Source organism: Neomonachus schauinslandi, chromosome 12 (genome assembly GCF_002201575.2).
Source record: "Neomonachus schauinslandi chromosome 12, ASM220157v2, whole genome shotgun sequence".
NCBI lineage: Eukaryota > Metazoa > Chordata > Mammalia > Carnivora > Phocidae > Neomonachus > Neomonachus schauinslandi.
The window spans coordinates 53,293,377-53,313,320 of NC_058414.1; the positions used below are offsets into that span (position 1 = coordinate 53,293,377).

Sequence of the window (19,944 nt, forward strand, 5' to 3'; positions counted from 1 at the left end):
ATAGACCATGAACAGGAGGAAAAAAAAAAAAACCCAACAACTTTTGGAGTAGGCTTCCCAGTGCTAGAAACACAGGTTCTCTGAATAACCTGACATCACTTAGCTAAAAATCAGAAGATAAGTAAGTCACTAAGAGTAGATGATAGCCATTAGGCTTTGGAAGAATTTTAGTGTCTTGCTGGCAAAGAACTGCAGGCTTGCTGGCCAGAACACATCAACGGCCTCACAAGCAGCTTCTGTAAAGAAAGCCAAAGGAGGGCTGGTGACTGCAGGCTGGCAGGGGCTCCGCGTTGCTGGGAGGGGCAGGGTGGGGGTATCGACATCAAACGAGGCAGCCTACCATTAGGGCTTTCAGGCCTTAAGATCCCCCAGGAAAAGGTGAGGAACAAAGCAAACCTACTAGTTATAGCTTACTTAAATTTCTACACAAGTTCCACGCCAGCCGTGGTCCCTCAGGAGCCTCTGAATGTGAGATTTAACCTCTATCCTTTATCTTGATACCAAAGAAGGAAACGGTGGACCGATTTGGGGGGATAAATGTATGCGATTTTTCAGTTAGCAGAAAACACTTTCATGGCTGGAAAAAACCCAAAGGCTGTTCTTTAGAGGTACCCTGAGATTCAAATACTAATCGGCAGTACACTGGCCTCAACATAGGGGAGTGAAGGAAGAAATCAAGTCTCCTAAAGGTCAAGTGCTAAAAGCAGACTTCCCTCAGGAGTCAGACAAGTCCAGGTCATCTTTACCATTGAAAGAGCATTTCAGCATCCAAATCAAGAATACACAGGGAAAACTCTTGAGTTTATACCACAGCTAAATTTTAGCCAAATTAACTCCAAACTTAAGAACATGACTTTACACACAACAAGAAATGACTTTAAGGAACTTGCTATTCCTAGACAGACGGTCCTCTTTCCAGATAAAAGATGTTCCAGAAAGTCTGAAATAAATTCTTTCAGAAGGACAATAAGGGACACCTGAGACATGTCCCCCCAAACCCCTAAGGTACCAAGGAAAGACAACTGGAGGGATTAGCCTTAGAATAGCCATTTCTATATTTTGTTAACTGGCTTAGAAGATAAACACGTAAGAAAAAGTCATTCATTTGTGAAGTGACTTCTTACGAGAAAATACAATTCAGAAACAGGACTGAAAATATGACAACCCACACTCTACCGTCTTGATAATTATTACCATGACTTCTGAGTTACTATTTCCATTCAGGTCATTCTGCGTAAATCCTTCAAATTCTTCGGTCTCTGAGTCAGTGTCCTCTATAAAAATTCTTCTTAGCTCTTCCGTGAAGTATTTGGAACGGAAACGTACATCTTGCTAAATTAAAAACACACAAACGTCATAAACAAAGAAGAACAGAGGTGACCGGGGGCTAAGGGGACAGTGAAGAGTTGTTTAATGGGGAGTTTCTACACTTAAAAGATGGTAAAATGGTAAATTTTATGCTACGTATATTTTACCACAATAACCAAACACACACACACGGACACATCTTTCTATAGATTACAGAAACAGAACAATTGAACAATTTGAAACCATCAGACAACTGCACCGTTTCTAGAAGTCAGCACAGCCACAGGCTCAGCTGCTTCTGTGACTGGTGCGCACCGACGGAACTCGGATCCTCCTGCCAGGGCCGGCCATCAGGAAGGTCTGCTCTCACACAGAAGCGGACACACACGGGAAGGAGCCAGAGGGAGAAACCCTGGCTCCCTGCCACAGGCTGGCCCTCCTTCCTAGCAGCTACCCAAAGCTGTCTCCTCCAAGTCCGTGAGCATACCTCCCGCCTCCCTGCCAGACACAGCAAGTTCCTGTGCAGGAAAGGGCCAGAGTCCTTCCCACCCCTCCCCGCCCACTGCTGAGGAGGCTGCCACCCACGGCAGGGGTGGATAGGAGCACCACCCCCCACGCCCCACCAGCCTCCAGGAGAGCCTCTCCTGCAGGAGGTGGGAGGCCAGCAACCACGGACAGGTAGCAAGTGAGCAGAAGGAAAGATGCTCTAGGATGCTTAAAAAGGAAAGACATTTTCAAATGACGTTTTCTGTCTTTTGAACCAATAAAAGGCAAGAAACTGGGCTCTCTAAATGGCTCTCTTGAAAGAAAGGAGGGAACTGACAGATCTGCAGTACAGAAAGGAGACCCGCAGACCGGCCTCCTCCAAGCTGGCAGCCAGGGCTGGAGTCCGTGTCCCCAGCTGCCTCTGATGTCTCTTCCTCCCGCACCCGATATAGCAATGACCCCTCATCACAGCACATGTGGTTGGAGAATCTTTATCTCCCCCAGTGCCTCTCCCTGACTTTAATTATATACTTCGTCAAGCTCAGATCATTTCTGGAGAAAAATAGATATAATAGATGAGTAGGAAAATTTACAGGGGGATAGAGAAAGAAATGTCTATATCCAGCATTTTTTTTTTAAGCTTAAATGTCTCCTATGAATTATTGTGGGTAATTGGAGTGAGTGTGCTTGGAGCTAAATTACTTTGTTCCTTTGTTGATAGCTGTGGTGCAGCTGCTTGAAAAAAAAAAACACACACCCAAAAGGGAAGTTTCTTTAAAGTGAAATTCAAATGGTGTCTAAGGAAGACCAAAGTCAACACTGCTGCATACTATGTGCAAGTTCATGCAGCTTCTCTTGGCTGGTTAACATGGATCATGAATGTGTGGGGTCAGGGTGGAGAAGCAATAGGGCCCGGGCTGATTTTTAAGGAAGACTGGTGCATAGCTCGTTGTCACGAAAACCCACCACAAACCTGCCACCTCCAAGGGCAGGAAACATCTGGCTCATGGAGCCCTGAGCTGGCCCCTGCAGGTGGCTCTAGGGCACTTGGGGGTCTACGTGTACATTTCATCATATACCCGTTGTCCCTGCCTAGGGCCCAGACAGAACAAGTCACATCTTAAAGCAGCAAGTTCCAACCTTCCGGTCCTCTGGCTCGCTTTACCCGCTGAGCTGGCCTCACAGGGAAGTGGTCAGCCTGGGAGAAATCAGGATCTTTGGTGACCAGATCGAACCCAAAAACAACTTAGCCACAGTCCTAAACCCCTGCTTTCCTTCTCCTCATTCCACAAGATATAAAAACTGTTTTGGGGGCACCTGGGTGGCAGAGTCAGTTAAATGTCCGACTCTCGATCTCAGGTCTTAATCTCGGGATCGTGAGTTCAAGCCCCACTTGGGGCTCCACACTGTGCATGGAGCCGACTTAAAACACAAAAACAAAAAATTGTTCTTAATGCGAGTCTGTATAAAACAAAATATCCACTCCATGGTCTCACTGCAGTCTTGGTTACAACCCTCACATAGCAGTTTGCTCTCCGGAATTTGTGATCCTTTAAAGTCAGTAGCAGGCAATATGCTCTGGCCCTGGGTTCCCTGTATCTATCTCCCAGGATCGAGAACGTAAGCAAATAATAGATGAGAAGCGGAGCTAACAGAGTGGTTACACTTTTTATTTTGAAGCTCATGGGACATGAAGAAACCGACTAGAAAATGATGGTGGGTTGAACCAGTTAGACCAGCATTCCCATCTCAATTCCACCCTGTGGGGACTCATTCACTAATGGGTGCTGAACACACGGAACGTGAGGAAAGGGAAACACGAGTAAGCAGTCCAACCCAGGAAAGCTGGAAAGCATCGTTCATGTACAAGACACCTCCTCCCACTGAGGAGGTAATGGTTTAGCGGGGCAGTTCGACAGAGGTGAGGATCAGTGTTGTAAGGGAGACAGAGGGAGGGAGGGAGGAAGGAAATCCAGGAAAAATTCAGGCAGCACCAGCATTTGAACTGGATCTGAACAGGGGCAGACTCTAGAAAAATGAGGAGAGGACACACAAGCAGAACAAGCAGCAGGGACCAGTGCCTACAGCAGGCGGAACGGCGTACAAGGAGGGTGTCCGTGCGGCTTCTGGCCCCCCGCAGCACAGGGGAGCGGTGACAGGGACAAGGCTGCCGAGTCATGCTCCCAGATTTCAAACATTCCGGCCTGGACACTTCTCAGACGTGGGGGCTTAGACAAGTCACCCTGCTGCCCTGAGCGGCAGTTCCATCCCCTGTGAAACTGTCCCGGGCGAGCTGTACAAAAGCACACGGTCACGGGCCATCTCGGGCACACTGGCGTCACCCCCTCGGCAGGGGGAGCAGTGCTCAGAGCAGCAAAAGCAGCTGCTCTGGCTTTTTTGTTTTAGACTCTGGCATCTGAGTACAGTGAACACGCAGTGCTACGTTAGTTTCAGGGGTACAACACAGTGTTTCACCTTCTCTAGACCTCATGCTGCGCTCACTAGCCTAGCTGCCATCAGTCGCCCTCCGACTCGGCTCCAGTATCATCGCCTATAACCCCTGCGCTGTGCCTTATTTGCTCGGTCACTGGAAGCCTGCCCCCCACTCCCCTCCCCCATCTTGCCCATCTCCCTCCCCCTCTCCCTGCTGGCAACCATCAGCTTGTTCTCTGTATTTGTAAGTCTGATTCTGCTTTTTGCTTATTTATTTTATTTTTTAGATTCCACATGAGTGAAATCCTACGGTATTTGTCGTTCTCACTCTGACTTACTTCCCTGAGCATAATATCCTCTAGGTCCATCGTGTTGCTGCAAAGGGCAAAAACCTCCTTTTTATGGCTGCATAATACTCCACTGTGCACATCCTCAGCGACTCCTTATCCATTCTTCTATTGATGGACACTTAGGTTGCCCCCCTCTCTAATCATCAGGAAAATGCAAATCAAAACCACAATGAGGTAGCACCTTACACCTGTCAGGATGGCTAAGCTCAAGCGTTGGTGAAGATGTGGAGAAAGAAGTGGGAGAAAAAGGTGCTCATGTGCTACTGGTGGGAAGACAACCGGGGCAGCCACCGTGGAAAACAGCAGGGAGGTTCCGCAGAAAAGTAAAAACAGAACTGCCCTCCCCCCTCCCCCCAAAACCGTAATTTGACACCCATATGCTTACTGCAGCCTTACATTTACAACAGCCAAGCTACGGGAGCTGCTTTGTCTCCAGGGAGAGGAAGAGACCAGGGGGAGTGGAAGCAGGTGGCTGGCGGGCCAAATGAGACAGCACGTAAAGTGCAGACCACAGAGACCAGGGAGGCCCCCGAACCCGGGGGGGCGGGGGGCAAGACCCGCTCGCAGAGAGGCCAGAACACGCGCAGACAGCCACGTGATCAAGTGGGTACTTCCCTATATCACTTATTGCTTCTCCTCCTGCACCCGCCCAGTCGAAGCAAGGTGGGTTTAATTTACAGTCTTTTAAGAGAGGCTACGGCCCAGGGAGAACGAAGAATTTTGAGAGCCACAACGAACGCAGAAGAAAATGCCACCGAAGCCTAGCAATTTTGACTGGCCGTGCTCCCGCTAAGGCACAACAGAAACCTCCAGGAAACCAGCTCTCAGAGAAATGTAACTTGTGTTTGCCAGAGATCCAAGTAATCCAAGAAAGAATAACGCCCTCCCTGGCAATTCCAAGAGTGAGATGCCCAGAGAATCACGCTCCAAGAGCACGGGGACACGACTGGCTCACGGCAACCACGCGGTCCTGCACAGCACTGCGGGGTGGCCCACAGCTGTGCGGGCCCAGCCCTCCCCTGCCGGCCAAGCGGGAACACTCTGAATGCAGCCTCGGCACAGCCTGCAGCCCCGAGGTTGCAAAGAAAATGGATCTGATCATGTGAGGCCCCATTTAAAAAAAAAAAAAAATATATATATATATATATATATCATACACAGAAAGGGCTTAAACAGTCAAAGTGATCTAGGTACTCTTACGGGTTCTTGAAACATGAAGGCAAAACGCTTATAAAATATATGCTCGACAGTTAAGCGCTATCACCAATCTCAGATCAAATTCAAATAAAAGAATATCCGAACCAAGATCCAGGCTTCCAGAAGACCGTGCCTTCCATGAAAGGAAGCATCCGTACCTGTTTCCCTGACTCCAGTGAGTCGAAACTATCACAGCTCTCCTCTGATGAAACGGTTTCCATGGGAACATCATCTCGGAAACCGACAAACTCTTCATCATCACTGGGGGCGTTAAAGATGTCAGCCACTTCCTTAGGGATCTGTTTTGGATTCAAAAAAGATGAAGGATCAAACCAGGGGCTGTTATCATCACTTAGGGAAATTTTCTAGAGAGCAGGAGGAATTAGCATCTCCTAGCTCTATCGATCTGCCGAGGGCGCCCCGAAGAGCCCAGTAACCCCAGAGCAAAACGTGCTTCAGCTGATTCCTCACGGCAACAAATGAAGGTGGGGGAGGGAAAGACAAGACAGTTTACAAACTCTAGAGATATATCCTATCTTACAAACAATATCAAGGCCATACCTACACAGAAGCCATGTGTGATCTCTTCACAAAAAATAAAGAAACAGTCTTCGGTTTCTGACAAACCAATGATCTATTTTTCTCCTACAGTGGATTTGTCTTTAAATTGTCATCTATGTCAAAATAAGGTATTACTAAGCTCCCTCTTTTCTTCCTTTCCACCTATAGCTCTTTAATTTTTCTGTTCGTTGTCATCTGCTGATTCAGACATGGAAATTCACACAATGAAATAAGTAGCTTTTTTGTTCCTTGTCTATATTCTCAATCGAGTAGTTTCAGAATTCCAGGAGAATTTAAATACATATATTATAGGCAGGTATTCCGAGAATGTTGTCAGCACACTTCATCTAACAAGTAGGTATCTGTTCAGAGTTCATTTTCATATACTGACTACCTATTTGTTCCCAACTCTTCATTTTGAAAAAGTTCAAACCCAGACTAAGGTGAAAGAATGGTACAAACATCTATATATTCTTCAAGGGGAGCCCCCATGTGTCACCACGTTTGCTTTCTGTCTCTTTCAACAAACATCTAGTGGAACCATAGGCATTTGTTAGTATTTCAGCTTCTGACCTACAGAAACAGTCACTTGGTATGAGTCAACTTAATCCATGTGTATTTTTTTCTTTAAAGATTTTATTTATTTGAGAGAGAGAGAGAGAGAGCACAAGCAGGGGGAGGGGCAAAGGGGAGAGGGAGAAGCAGACTCCCCGCTGAGCAGGGAGCCCCATGCGGGGCTCGATCCGAGGACCCTGAGGATCATGACCTGAGCCGAAGGCAGCACTTAACCAACTGAGCCACCCAGGCGCCCCAACCTGTGTATATTTAAAGTAAACGGCAGACATCATACTAATTCACCCTAAAATACCTTAGCACACATCTCCTGAAAATAAAAAGTCTCCTAGAGCCTTAAAACTACAATCATATCTAAAATAATTAACAATTCAATAATATCATTTACTACAAGTTCATATTTAAATGTCTGCAACTGTCCCCAAAATGTCTTTAATAACTTTTGGGGGACAAAGGGGATCCATTCAAGCAAAGATCATGCATTATATTTGTTTTTTTTTTAATGACACTATTTTTTGTTGCTTTTCATAACACTGACATCATTTAAATAGCCCAAGACAACAGCCTTATCAAATGTCATACATTCTGAACTTACCTGATTGGTTCCTGATACATTTAAGTGAAATATTTTTGGCAACAATTCTATACAGATGACATGCACTTCTCAATGTAATGCATAAAGAGGCATAAAATATCAGATTATCCCCTATTAGTGTTTTTTAACATAATTATTTAATTTTTCAAACAATCCTACAAAGGACAGTATAATGAACACACACACGGACTTCGGAGCACTTCTGTGCCCATGGCTAATCTTGTTCCGTCTGTATCCCGAACCAACAGCCCTCCTTCCAAATTATTTTGAAGCAAATGAAGATACAGTATCATTTCACCCTGTATCACCAGCAAATACACAGTTTACTTTCTGTGATTTGAGTAAGAGCCATATGTTGGTCAATAGGTCTCTAAAGTCTTTTTTCATACGTCCTCTTTTTCCTTTGACAAAACGATAACTACTTCATCGGTAGTACTACATTCTTAGAAAGCAAATGTCTCGCTGTCACTGGTTTTTAGTGGTGATGCTCTCTGATCAACAAGTTAAGGTGGGATGTGTCATATTTCTCCTTAGCAAAAATACCTTTTCCCCTCTGTATTTAGTAAGAAGTATGTAGGGTGATATTTGACATTCTATGACTATCCTTCCCCTTCCCCCGATCGATAACAATTCACTCACAGTGGTTTCGGCATCCATTGACCGCTCTTACCTGAATCAATGATTACACATTAGAGGTTGCAAATGGTCATTTTCAAATTCTATCCATTCTACATATATTTGCTGGCATTCTTCTATAACACAATATTCTCTCTCTCTTGCTGTCTCTCCCTTTCTCTGCATCTCTCGCTCCCATGTAGATTCACGGAATTTTTTTTATTCCACATGCTATAATCCATTACTGTCACCATTTTTTCTGATGCTCAAATTGTCCTAAATTTGGCCACTGGGAGCTCCTTCAAGCCAGTTTCTGTGTCCTTTTGACACAACCCTAACAGTCTTTGGGCACCTCTTTGCTTCCCGGCACAAGTGTACTAAGTGTACCAAGCTAGTCTTCTACTTCACCTGCCCCAGCCCTTGGATCAGCCACTTCCCCAAGGTGCACAGGCATTCAGAAATCAGATGTGATATGACCTCACTGATACGAGGAATTCTTAATCTCAGGAAACAAACTGAGGGTTGCTGGAGTGGTGGGGGGTGGGAGGGATGGGGTGGCTGGGTGATAGACATTGGGGAGGGTATGTGCTATGGTGAGCGCTGTGAATTGTGTAAGACTGTTGAATCACAGACCTGTACCTCTGAAACAAATAATACATTGTATGTTAAGAAAAAAAAAGAAGAAGAAGATAGCAGGAGGGGAAGAATGAAGGGGGAGAAATCGGAGGGGGAGACGAACCATGAGAGACAATGGACTCTGAAAAACAAACTGAGGGTTCTAGAGGGGAGGGGGATGGGGGGATGGGTTAGCCTGATGATGGGTATTAAAGAGGGCACATTCTGCATGGAGCACTGGGTGTTATGCACAAACAATGAATCATGGAACACTACATCAAAAACTAATGATGTAATGTATGGTGATTAACATAACAATAAAAAAATTTTTTTTTAAAAATCAGATGTGAGGACTTGGTATGCTCCTTGCTAGTTAAGTATCATTATTTCTCGGCTCTTTGGACAGAGTAAGTATCTTTTAAATGTCTTAAATCACACATTCACGGTGACACCTTGAATTCAAATCCAAAACGGCAGGATTCTTCCTCACCTCCCTCAATCCCATATTATTTCCCTTCCCCCTACAATGAAAGCTCCAACTCTCAGTATTTCTCATACACTTACCCATTTGCTTTATCTACAATACATACAAAACAGTTTCAAACTTCTACCACCAACACCACTACCAACAATAGCCATCAACAACAATCAAGTGTAAGATTTCTTTGTAGTTCTTTCTATCCTTGGGATATAGTCCCACTATTTCCTAGATCTTTGCCCTGAGATAACCTGACAATCACTATTCGTGGGGATGCAAAGGTACTTTACACTTCACATTTCATCACATGAATATTAAAGAGATGCCTTCACGGGTTGAGATTTTAATATAATAATTTTTACTGCTACACGACTTTTTTTTTTTTTTTTAGAGAGAGGAAGGGGAGGGGTAGAGGGAGAGAGAGAATCTTAAGCAGGCTCCATCTCACGACCCTGAGATCATGACCTGAGTCGAAACGAAGAGTTGAACGGTGAACTGACTGAGCCACCCAGGCGCCTCGACTGCAACAAGACATTTTTATGTGAAACTGGCATTTAGAATTATTACCACAGTAACTCTGCCCTTGTAGAACCCTCGGGGTTCCCTAGACCACACCGTGTGGGCACTAGCACACACAGTAACGTTTAAGTCACTTTAATTCTTTGAATTTTTTTCTGTGCATTGAATTAATTTTACAGTTGGGTTCATTTAAGAAATCACTAATCTCTAATATTATTTTTATCATGATTTTAATGCTTCTTGTTTAAAAAATGATTAGAAAGTCAATGGTTCAATCAAAGGAAGTCTAACATTTGGTTTACAGAGAACACAAATCCAGAAACTGAATATGCCAAGGTTAATGGTGTCAGAGGGTTTAACACACTTACCCACCATCTAAAGAAATCACCCCTTGGGACTAAGGGGCAGACACAGAAGTAGAGTTCCAGTAACAGTAACAACACCAACAACAAAAAAAACCCATCCCATTTATGCTGAGAAGCTCCTAACAAAGCCTGACACGGTTCTTGGGAGAAAAATGAAACTTTTCATAAGGAGGTAAATTTAAACAGTATTTGGCACCTCTTATCTTTTCAAAGATACTTTTTAGTTGTTTCGTCATGAAACCAACACACCCAGATAACACTGGTAACAAGAGAAACACAGATGAGGGGCGCCTGGGTGGCTCAGTCGTTAAGCGGCTGCCTTCGGCTCAGGTCATGATCCCAGAGTCCTGGGATCGAGTCCCACATCAGGCTCCCTGCTCAGTGGGAAGCCTGCTTCTCCCTCTCCCACTCCCCCTGCTTGTGTTCCTGCTCTCGCTGTCTCTGTCTCTGTCAAATAAATAAATAAAATCTTTAAAAAAAAAAAAAAAGAGAGAAACACAGATGATACTTATCACAGTGTAAGTGTGTTACACTTTACATAACAGCCCCCAAGGTCCGTCCCTGCCGGGGCAGTGAGACACATGGGCCGGGACTGGCTTCCGTCGTCGCCTTTTTGACCTAGCCCCATTCCACTAACCAGAAAGCTCCACTGGCCCAGTTTGTTTTACCCTAAAGAGGTTAAAGGAGGAGCAGCATAACCTGTCATGATTTAATGGAAGCACCTGGAAGGAATGGAGGCTGGTAATGTGAAGGAACTACTTCCAGCAGCATCTGCATCAGCCTGGGTACGGCTGCAGCGAAGCCTGTGTCGTCCCCCCGACACCCCCCAATCCTCCCTACTCATCTAGAACTTCTGCGTCTGCTCCAGAGTCTGCTCCACAGATACCACGAGGGGGGCTGGAATTACCAATTAGGAACAAAAGGCAAGAACACACTCTGAAAAAAGCAAAAACCAGTACGCATCCTCGGGGCATGCAGGGCTGGGTTTCTGGCTGCCTAACTTCACAAGGTGTTAAGAGAAGAGTTTCAGTCACAAGCTCCAAGATTTAGCAAAAATCTCCGTAAGATATTCAAGTGTCTTCACTGCAAGACACTGTTTAACAGAGTTGACAAAGAAATCAGGATTTCTATGCAAGGCACCTGCTAAAAGATTCATGGGAACACCCTTCTAACGTGTGAGCAGTTCAGCAGTATCATAATACATTAGGCCCAAGGGTTGTCATTTCCCTGTTCAGATCACCAGGGATTCACTGGGTAGCCGCATCGTGTAGACAGAGTGCGCAACAGACTTTTTCTCCGAAGCCCATGCTCCGTTTGATTGCAACCCCAATCATGACACTCACAAAATACTACTACTACTACTAATAATAATAATAATTAAAGTAACTGAAAAGAAAATATTAAAAACTGCCAACCAGTACATTTACATACAGTAGTCAAACTTGCACATTAAGATAACTGCAATCTAGCTAACCAAAAAGAAATCAAGAAAATTCCCTTCTGAAAGTGAAAAGATTAATGATTCATAATTTTTTGAAGTACATATATTTATTCTATTCCTTTCCTATACACTCGCCACATCTGTCCCCTCAGTCCTTGCTGGAATAACAATGTATCACCAAGAGTCAAGTGGGGGCTGGGAGCCAAATCCCCTACAAGGGCACAGGAACGAGGATGGAGTTCCCAGCACCTAACACGGGGCCTGGCCTAAAGCAGGTTATCAATAATCCATGCTGAAGGTATCGACATACATCTGCCCTTGTCATCCGTTTCCTAGGGAAGGTGCACAGGGTGAAAAGGTGCACTCTATGCCATTCCTATACAAGAGGAATTAAAGATTTTCCCCCAGACCATCTACGTACAAAGTAGTCCCATTCACAGCTCCTCCTTCGGAAAGGACTGCAGATCACGTGCAAGCCCTAAACATGACCTCAGAGCTCATCTCAAACAAAGATGCAGGCTCAGCAGTTCTGGGGGCTGAAGAGGAGGGTGGTAAGGCAGCAGCTCAGGGTAAGACACCATGGGCCGAGGCTCATTGGTGAGCTGAAGACACAGGTCCAGAAGGCGCGGCCACTCTCCAGGGCAGTAGACCACTGCCATGCAGAAACAGGGGTCCCGTGTGCTCCAACTTCAGCCCCCCGTCCCCCCCCCCCCACCCCAGGGAAGCCAGGAATCCTGGTCTTGCTGAGAAATCTCCCAGTCGTGTAACATCAGCCTCTAAGGTAAGAAGCAAACGTCCCCAGGCTGGACCTCACACTTGTTCAGGGAAAGAGCTCAGCAGCATTCGTGGTGCTTCATAGAACACCAAGGACATTTTAAATGCAAACTTTCAAATATTACCAATAGTCTATCTACTAGCGTCTGGTATGAATAGCAGTGGACACTGGAGTGCTAAGATAACGAAGTAAAAAAAAAACTTCACATTAAAAAGAGCACGGCCCACCCTCTTCCCCTACAACAAGGCAGCTGAGCGGTGGGATGGTGGCGGCGGCCTTGTGGACACAGCGAGGCAGATCCCTGTGAAGACCCTGACGGGCGAGACCAGCACCCCGAGGCCGAGCCCAGGGACACCGCTGAGAACGTCAGAGACAAGATCCAAGACAGGGAGGGCACCCGCGTGACCAGCAGCGTCTGATTTTGGCAGCTGAACAGCTGCAGGATGCCCGCCCTCTCTCAGCGCACAGTATCCAAAAAGAGCGCGCCCTGCGCCCGGCATCCCTGAGCCTCCCTCGGCCAGCTGGCCCAGAAACCAACGGCCACAGATGACCCGCCACCGAGTGCTCTGCTCACCTGCACCCCTTCAGGAAGTGCACCACGCCAACAACTGCGCCCCGAGAAGGTCACACGAGGCCCCGCCACTGGCTCCCACTTTGCCCCAAGGCCCTGGCACCTCAATCAAGTCTCCCTTTCACCGACTGGAGCAGAAAAATTAACTAATTAAAAAACTGCCCTTCCCTTGTTCACAAAAGCACAATTTCCAACAGCCACAAAGGGGAAGCCACCCAAGTGTCCATCAGTGGAAGAACGGACAAAATTCAGAGACACGTATGATGACGTATTATTCAGCCTTAGGAAGGAAATTCTAAAACTATCGAATCCTGATACTAGTATGTTACAGGTCAATTATACCTCCACAAAATTAACATAAACAAAAGAACTAGTCTGAAACAGTCTGTCGGGTGGGGCGGGGGAGAGCCTGAGACTGCACAGTTGTAGGAAGTTCCCTGGTGACACACAGAGAACACTCGCTCACACAGAGCACAGAGGTGCGGGCCCATTTTCTGTTCCTGTCCCGTGGGGTGTGCCCTTTCCTACGCGATGCCAGCTATCCACGGGCCTATCTTAACCTCCTAAACGGACAGTTAACTCTCACAGCAGACTCTTGAGCTCTCTGCCATCTTTCTCACCATACCACCCCCTCCAGCACCAAGAACAGTGTCTTGTGTACTTAGAGGTATTTAATTAATATCTGATTAACTGATGAGCAGCGTCAACTAATTCAAAAAGAAAAGGTGAGAAATCCTGTCACATGCCATAACGTGAATGAATCTTGAGGACGTTATGCTAGGTGAAATAAGCCAGTCACAAAAAGACAAATACTATGATTCCACTCACATGAGATATCTCATGTGAGCAGTCGAAGTCACAGACACAGGAAGTAGAAGGGAGGCTGCCAGGGGTGAGGGAGGGGAGTGGTTGTTTAATGGTACAGAGTTTCAGTTTTACAAAATGAAAACCTTCTGGAGATTGCTTGCCCAACAATTTACGGTTGACAACAATTTAAATGTGTTCAACGCTACTTATTAAAAGGATAAATTTTATATTATGTGTACCTTACCACAATTTTTTAAAATTCAGCAATAAAAGACCAACTTTAGAAGATAATTTGGGGCGCCTGGGTGGCTCAGTCCTTAAGCGTCTGCCTTCAGCTCAGGTCATGGTCCCAGGGTCCTGGGATCGAGCCCTGCATCGGGTTCCCTGCTCAGCAGGAGGCCTGCTTCTCCCTCTCCCACTCCCCCTGCTTGTGTTCCCTCTCTTACTGTCTCTCTGTGTTAAATAAATAAAATCTTAAAAAAAAAAAAAAAAAAGAATTTAAAACTGCTGGGAAAATCATCCTTTCTTTAAATTTTTTATTTAAATTCCAGTTAGTTAACACAGTGTATTATTAGCTTCAGGGGTAGAATTCAGTGACTCATCAATTGTATATGATACCCAGTGCTCATTATATCAAGGGCCCTCCTTAATGTCCATCACCCTAACAGTTATCCCATTCCCCCACCCACCTCCCCTCCAGTAACCCTCAGTTTGTTCTCTAGAATTAAGTGTCTCTTATGGTTTGCCTCCCTCTCTGTTTTTGTCTTATTTTTCCTTCCCTTCCCCTACGTTCATCGGTTTTGTTTCTTAAATTCCACGTATGAGTGAAATCATACAGTATTTGTCTTTCTCTGATGGCCTTATTTCGCTTAGCATAATACCCTTTAGTTCCATCCACGTCGTTGCAAATGACAAGACTTCTTTTTGATGGTTGAGTAATATTCCATTGTATGTATTATAACACATCTTTATCCATTCATCTGTTGATGGAGTTCTGGGCTCTTTCCATATTTTGGCTGTTGTGGACATTGCTGCTATAAACAAATATGGGATTTATTCCTGGGATACAGGTGGTTCAACATTCGCAAATCAATGTGATACACTACATTAATAAAAGAAAAGGACAAGAACCATATGATTCTCTCAAAAGATGCAGAAAAAGCATCTGACCAAGTACAGCATCCTTTCCTGATTAAAATTCTTCACAGTGTAGGGATAAAGGGAACATATCTCAGTATCATAAAAGCCATCTATGAAAAGCCCATAGCAAATATCATACTCAATGGGGAAAAACTGAGAGCTTTCCCCCTAAGGTCAGGAACACGGCAGGGATGTCCACTCTCACCACTGCTGTTCAACACAGTACTGAAAGTCCTAGCCTCAGCAGTCAGACAACAAAAAGAAATGAAAGGCATCCAAATTGGCAAAAAAGAAATCAAACTTTCACTCTTCGCAGATGACATGATACTCTGTGGAAAACCCAAAAGACGCCACCAAAAAATTGCTAGAACTCATACAGGAATTCAGCAAAGTTGCAGGATATAAAGTCAACGCACAGAAGTCTACTGCATTTATATACACTAACAAAGAAAATCTTCCCTCCTTAAATGAACGCAATCTGTTCCCAAACTCCCAGAGCAAGTCTAGACCTCCATCCACTTCTTGTGCTACCAGCACTTGACGGGCATGTGGTTTAAGAACCCAACGTTTCACCCTACGGCAGGTTCAGAAACATCAGCTCCTGAGTCCAGGCTTCAGATTTCAAGCCTGGCAGCACCACACCCTGAACCCAAGTACCTGGGCTTCAAAACCCAGAAGTTAAGTGCAAGTCTGGGAGACAGAGCCATCTGCAGAACTGCACTTGGTTTAAAATCTGGCTTTGTTCTCTCCCAACTAAGCTATACTAATAAAAATCAATCCTGCCAAATTGCTGCTTGCTTCGTATTTAGCAGGTGCCCTTTCAGCATTTCTTGAGGAACAGAAAGCAGTGCTCTGGAGCTCTCCATATCTCTTTAACCACCTCAGCCTAACCCTCAATTAAAGTTCAATTAAAAAAAGAAAACTAGTAAGCCATAAAAAGATGCCTCAAACCACCAGCTGCTTTTCAATCAAGTATTCACCCTTGAAAACAAATGAGCCTATCATTAATCTAAAATTTTGTACTTTTAAAATTAAGTATAATTTTTTAATTAAGGCTTTTCTAGATCTCAATGATATATAAATATATTCTTCCTAGATTAAGAAACACCACCTCCTAGCTGGAAGGCACATATTTATCATCTACTAGTTTCTGAAGGAAAGAAACAGATTCTTCTTAAAGGCCAACTGATTCCAGAGCTGATTTTGATAAAGCTTCAGGAAATGTTCCTTATTCCAGGAACACTGCATATATTTCACCTGGAAACAAATTCCATTTGTAGCCCTAAGGAAGAGCACAAAAGAAATCTATGCACACTACTGCATTTTCCTTATTAAGTGTTTTCAAAGCAATTTTGATAGCAAGGAAAGCAGAATTTGCAGCGTGTACTACCTTGCATCTGCGAAAGAATCTTTTACACAGAGAAAAGCATTCCTTCAACCCTCCACAAATAGGGTTGTTTTGCATCATTTTCTATCACAAACACTGTCATTTCTTTAAATCTCTTACGATTAAATTGGTCGATCCCTAAGATACATACAATACCTTACACCATTTACAAAAACTAACTCAAAATAGAGAAGACCTAAATATAAAACCTAAAACTCTAAGACTTCTAGAAAAGAACAGGAGAAAATCTTTGTGACCTTAGGTTAGAATTCTTTGATACAACACCAGAAGCAGAATACAGATTTTAAAAATTCATATATCAACAGAAATTAAAAGCTTCCGCTCTTCAAAAAACAGTTTAAATAGATGACAAGAAAAACCAACCAACTGGGGGAAAATACCTACAAACCATATGCCTGATAAAGGACCTATACCCAAAATATATAAAGAACCCTCAAAACTCAATAAGAAAAGAACCCAATTTAAACATGGGCAAAAGATGTGAGCAGACACTTTGCCAAAGATACAGGATGGCAGATAAGCACATGAAAAATGTCTGACATCCACAGCCATTAGGGAAATGCAAATTAAAACTAGAATGAGACTCGATTATCTTCCTACTAGAATGGCTTAAGAAAATAGGACAATACCAAGTGCTGACTGACAAGGATTTGGAGTAACTGGCACTCTCCTAAACGACTGGTGGCAACGCAAAATGGTAGGACAACTTTGGAAAACAATTTGGCAGCTTCTCATCAAGTTAAACATACTCTTACCACATGATCCAGCAATCCTGTTCCGAGGTGTTTACCCAAATGAAACAAAAACTTAGGTTCACAACAAACTTGTCATCAGCAATTTTATTTCCAAACCCAGAAACAATCCAAATCAGCAAGGGACTGGATAAACAGAACGGGGGACATCCATACCATGGACTAATGCTACCAATAAAAAAGAATAAATTACTGATAGACACAATTACACAGATAAATCTCAAATGCATTAGGCTTAGTGAAAAAGGCTACATACTGTCTGATTCCACTCACCAGACATGTTGGAAGAGGCAAAACTAGAGAAGCAGAACACACATCAGCGGTTGCCTGACACGAGAGGTCAGAGGGAATTTTTGAGCAGTGATAAAATCAATGGTGATAGTGATTACACAAAAAGCTCATAGGACTGAAAACTAAAAAGGATGAAATTTACTGTATATAAATTAAGCCTTAGTCAAAAAGAAAGAAAGAAAATGATGTAGCAACAGTGGGATATACAGACGGCCTAGAAATGGATCCTAGCACATATCATTAAAATTTGATAGGAAAAACACCACAAATCAATGGGAAAGAGATGTCAGTAAGTCAATAAAGGATGTTGGCAAAACTGCCTATTTGAGGTGAATTCAACAGTCCATTTTGCTTCTCTCCAATACTTATCTACGAATCAGAAGATCAAAGAGTTAAAATTAGGTAAACAAACCACAGAGGAGAATCTAATTTATGTGAATATGCAGCTGGCCCGTGAATGAGGAAGACTTTAAGCCCCCACATAAAGGAGATCAAAATGGAAAAGTGTAGTATCATGGACCACTTAACAGTTCTAATCGCCTTAAAACAAATTCAGGGGAAAAAAAAAACTTGGGAGAAAACATCTGCCACAAATAGATAAATTACTGTTACTGAAAAGCTCTTAAAAAATGAAATGTTCCAAGAGTCACACAGATAAAGTAAGTAAACCAAAGAAAACTCGCATAAAGGGAACATAAAGTCTTCCACCACCCTAAGTAATGAAAGCAAGAGAAATTAAGACAAGTTCCCCTCTCAACTAGCAACTTAGCCATGCTCTCTGTCCCTTAAAGGCACGCTCGAGGATGGGGTAGGTGTGACGAGACAAGCACCCGGATACAGAACCGGTGGGCGGACAAGAGCGCCTGAGGCTTCAAAACACCAACGTGGTCATGTGCATCTAAAGCAGGGTAGCTAGTTTTTTAAAAGTATACGCAGTGAGATTTGAAAACCTCCAGAAAATATGGTTCAACTCAGTGTTGGAGCATATGAACTATTTATTTATAGCTAAGAGGATCGTAAGTCAAGGATGACCAGAGTGTGACAAGATCTCATCCATCAGCTGGAGCACTTCCTCTCAGAAAGGAGCAAACCTTAGCCTACTTCCTCAAGGGCACACAGCTTGTCATACCCCTACAAATGACATTCCAGGCAAATGCTATTTTTCAATAAAATAACTACCTACTAATTAGTATTTAGTGTTTAATTCAATCAAAAAGCCTAAACTTGATAGGCCAAAAGCATGAGCAACAAAAGAAAAAAACTGATTCAACTAGACCTCATCAAAACTGAAAACATCTTTTCATCAAAGGACATTATCAAGAAAGTGAAAGGCAGGCGCCTGGGTGGCTCAGCTGGTTAAGTGACTGCCTTCGGCTCAGGTCATGATCCTGGAGTCCCGGGATCGAGTCCCGCATCGGGCTCCCTGCTCAGGCAGGGAGTCTGCTTCTCTCTCTGACCCTCCCCCACTTCATGCTCTATCTCATTCTCTCTCTCAAGTAAATAAATAAAATCTTTAAAAAAAGAAAGTGAAAGGCAACCCATGGAATGGGAGAAAGAGCTGCGAAACATGTAAGTGGTAAGGACCCAGCATTCAGAATATATAACGATCTCCTACGATGCAACAACAAACACCATCCAATCAAAAAATGCATGAAGGACTTGATATATATTCCCCCCCCCCAAAAAAATATATATATACAAATGAAAAACAAATGAAAAGATGTTCAACATCATTAGTCATTAGGGAAATGTGAATCAAAAACACAAGATACCACTTCACATCCTCTAGAGTCCAGAAATCATAAGGAAAAAATGTTGGAGAAGATATAGTGAAGCCAGAACACTTATATATAGCTAGTGGGAATGTAATGGTTCAGCCACTATAGAAAACAGTTTGAGGATTCTTCAAAAAGTCAAACACAGAATTCCTATCTGACCCAGCGCTTTCATTCTTAGGTATGTAATTAAAAGAACTGCAAACAGATGTTTCTGATACATGTACATGCATGTTAATAGCAGGACTACTTACAATAGCCAAAAGGTCCATCACAAATGAATAGATAAGAAATTGTAGTATATACAACATACAGCGGGCTGTTATTCAGCTATAAAAAGGATGAAGTACTGATCCATGCTACGACGTAGGTCAACCTGCAAAATGTTATACTAAGTAATGAGAAGCCAGACCCAAAAGGTCCCATAAATTGTTCACTTTAAAATGGTTAATTTGATGTTTTGTGAAATTCACCTATTTTTTTTAAAAAACCTAAACTCATCATAAGAATTGAAAAACTTATCATCCTACTATTCAAATTTGCCTATAATTATGTATAAGTAGGCAAGTGGTTTATAAACACTGCAAATTGTATGCAGAATGCAGCTCCTTACAACACTGACTGCGACACTCTAACCAATCGGGGACTGCCTGAAGGGACTGGTCCCTCTCTCACCTAACTCAGTCTCCTGCAAGGAAGAGCACCAGCCATTGCTCATGAAAATTGCAAAGGACTACAGACCTACAAATGGCTGAGATGAAGAGTTTATGCAGAACAAATACAACAGACCACCCAAAGCCCCAAGGGAAAGCTTGGGTAAGACTCCTTGGGAAACCAAGGCATTGCAAAGCAGCTGTGTACATCGGGGAATTGGGAAAGCCTCACACGG

The 19,944-nt window shown here is 43.7% G+C and overlaps 1 protein-coding gene across 1 annotated transcript in view; it reads right to left on the minus strand.

The window, feature by feature from the left end:
- CDCA7L (cell division cycle associated 7 like) overlaps nt 1–19,944 on the minus strand; it is a 43,317-nt gene that overhangs the window by 8,270 nt on the left and 15,103 nt on the right. The window contains exons 2-3 of the mRNA XM_021689843.2: nt 5,933–6,073; nt 1,195–1,332 (exon numbers count right to left, since the gene is read on the minus strand). Coding sequence (XP_021545518.1) covers nt 1,195–1,332; nt 5,933–6,073 — 279 coding nt within the window. The remainder of the gene's footprint in view (nt 1–1,194; nt 1,333–5,932; nt 6,074–19,944) is intronic.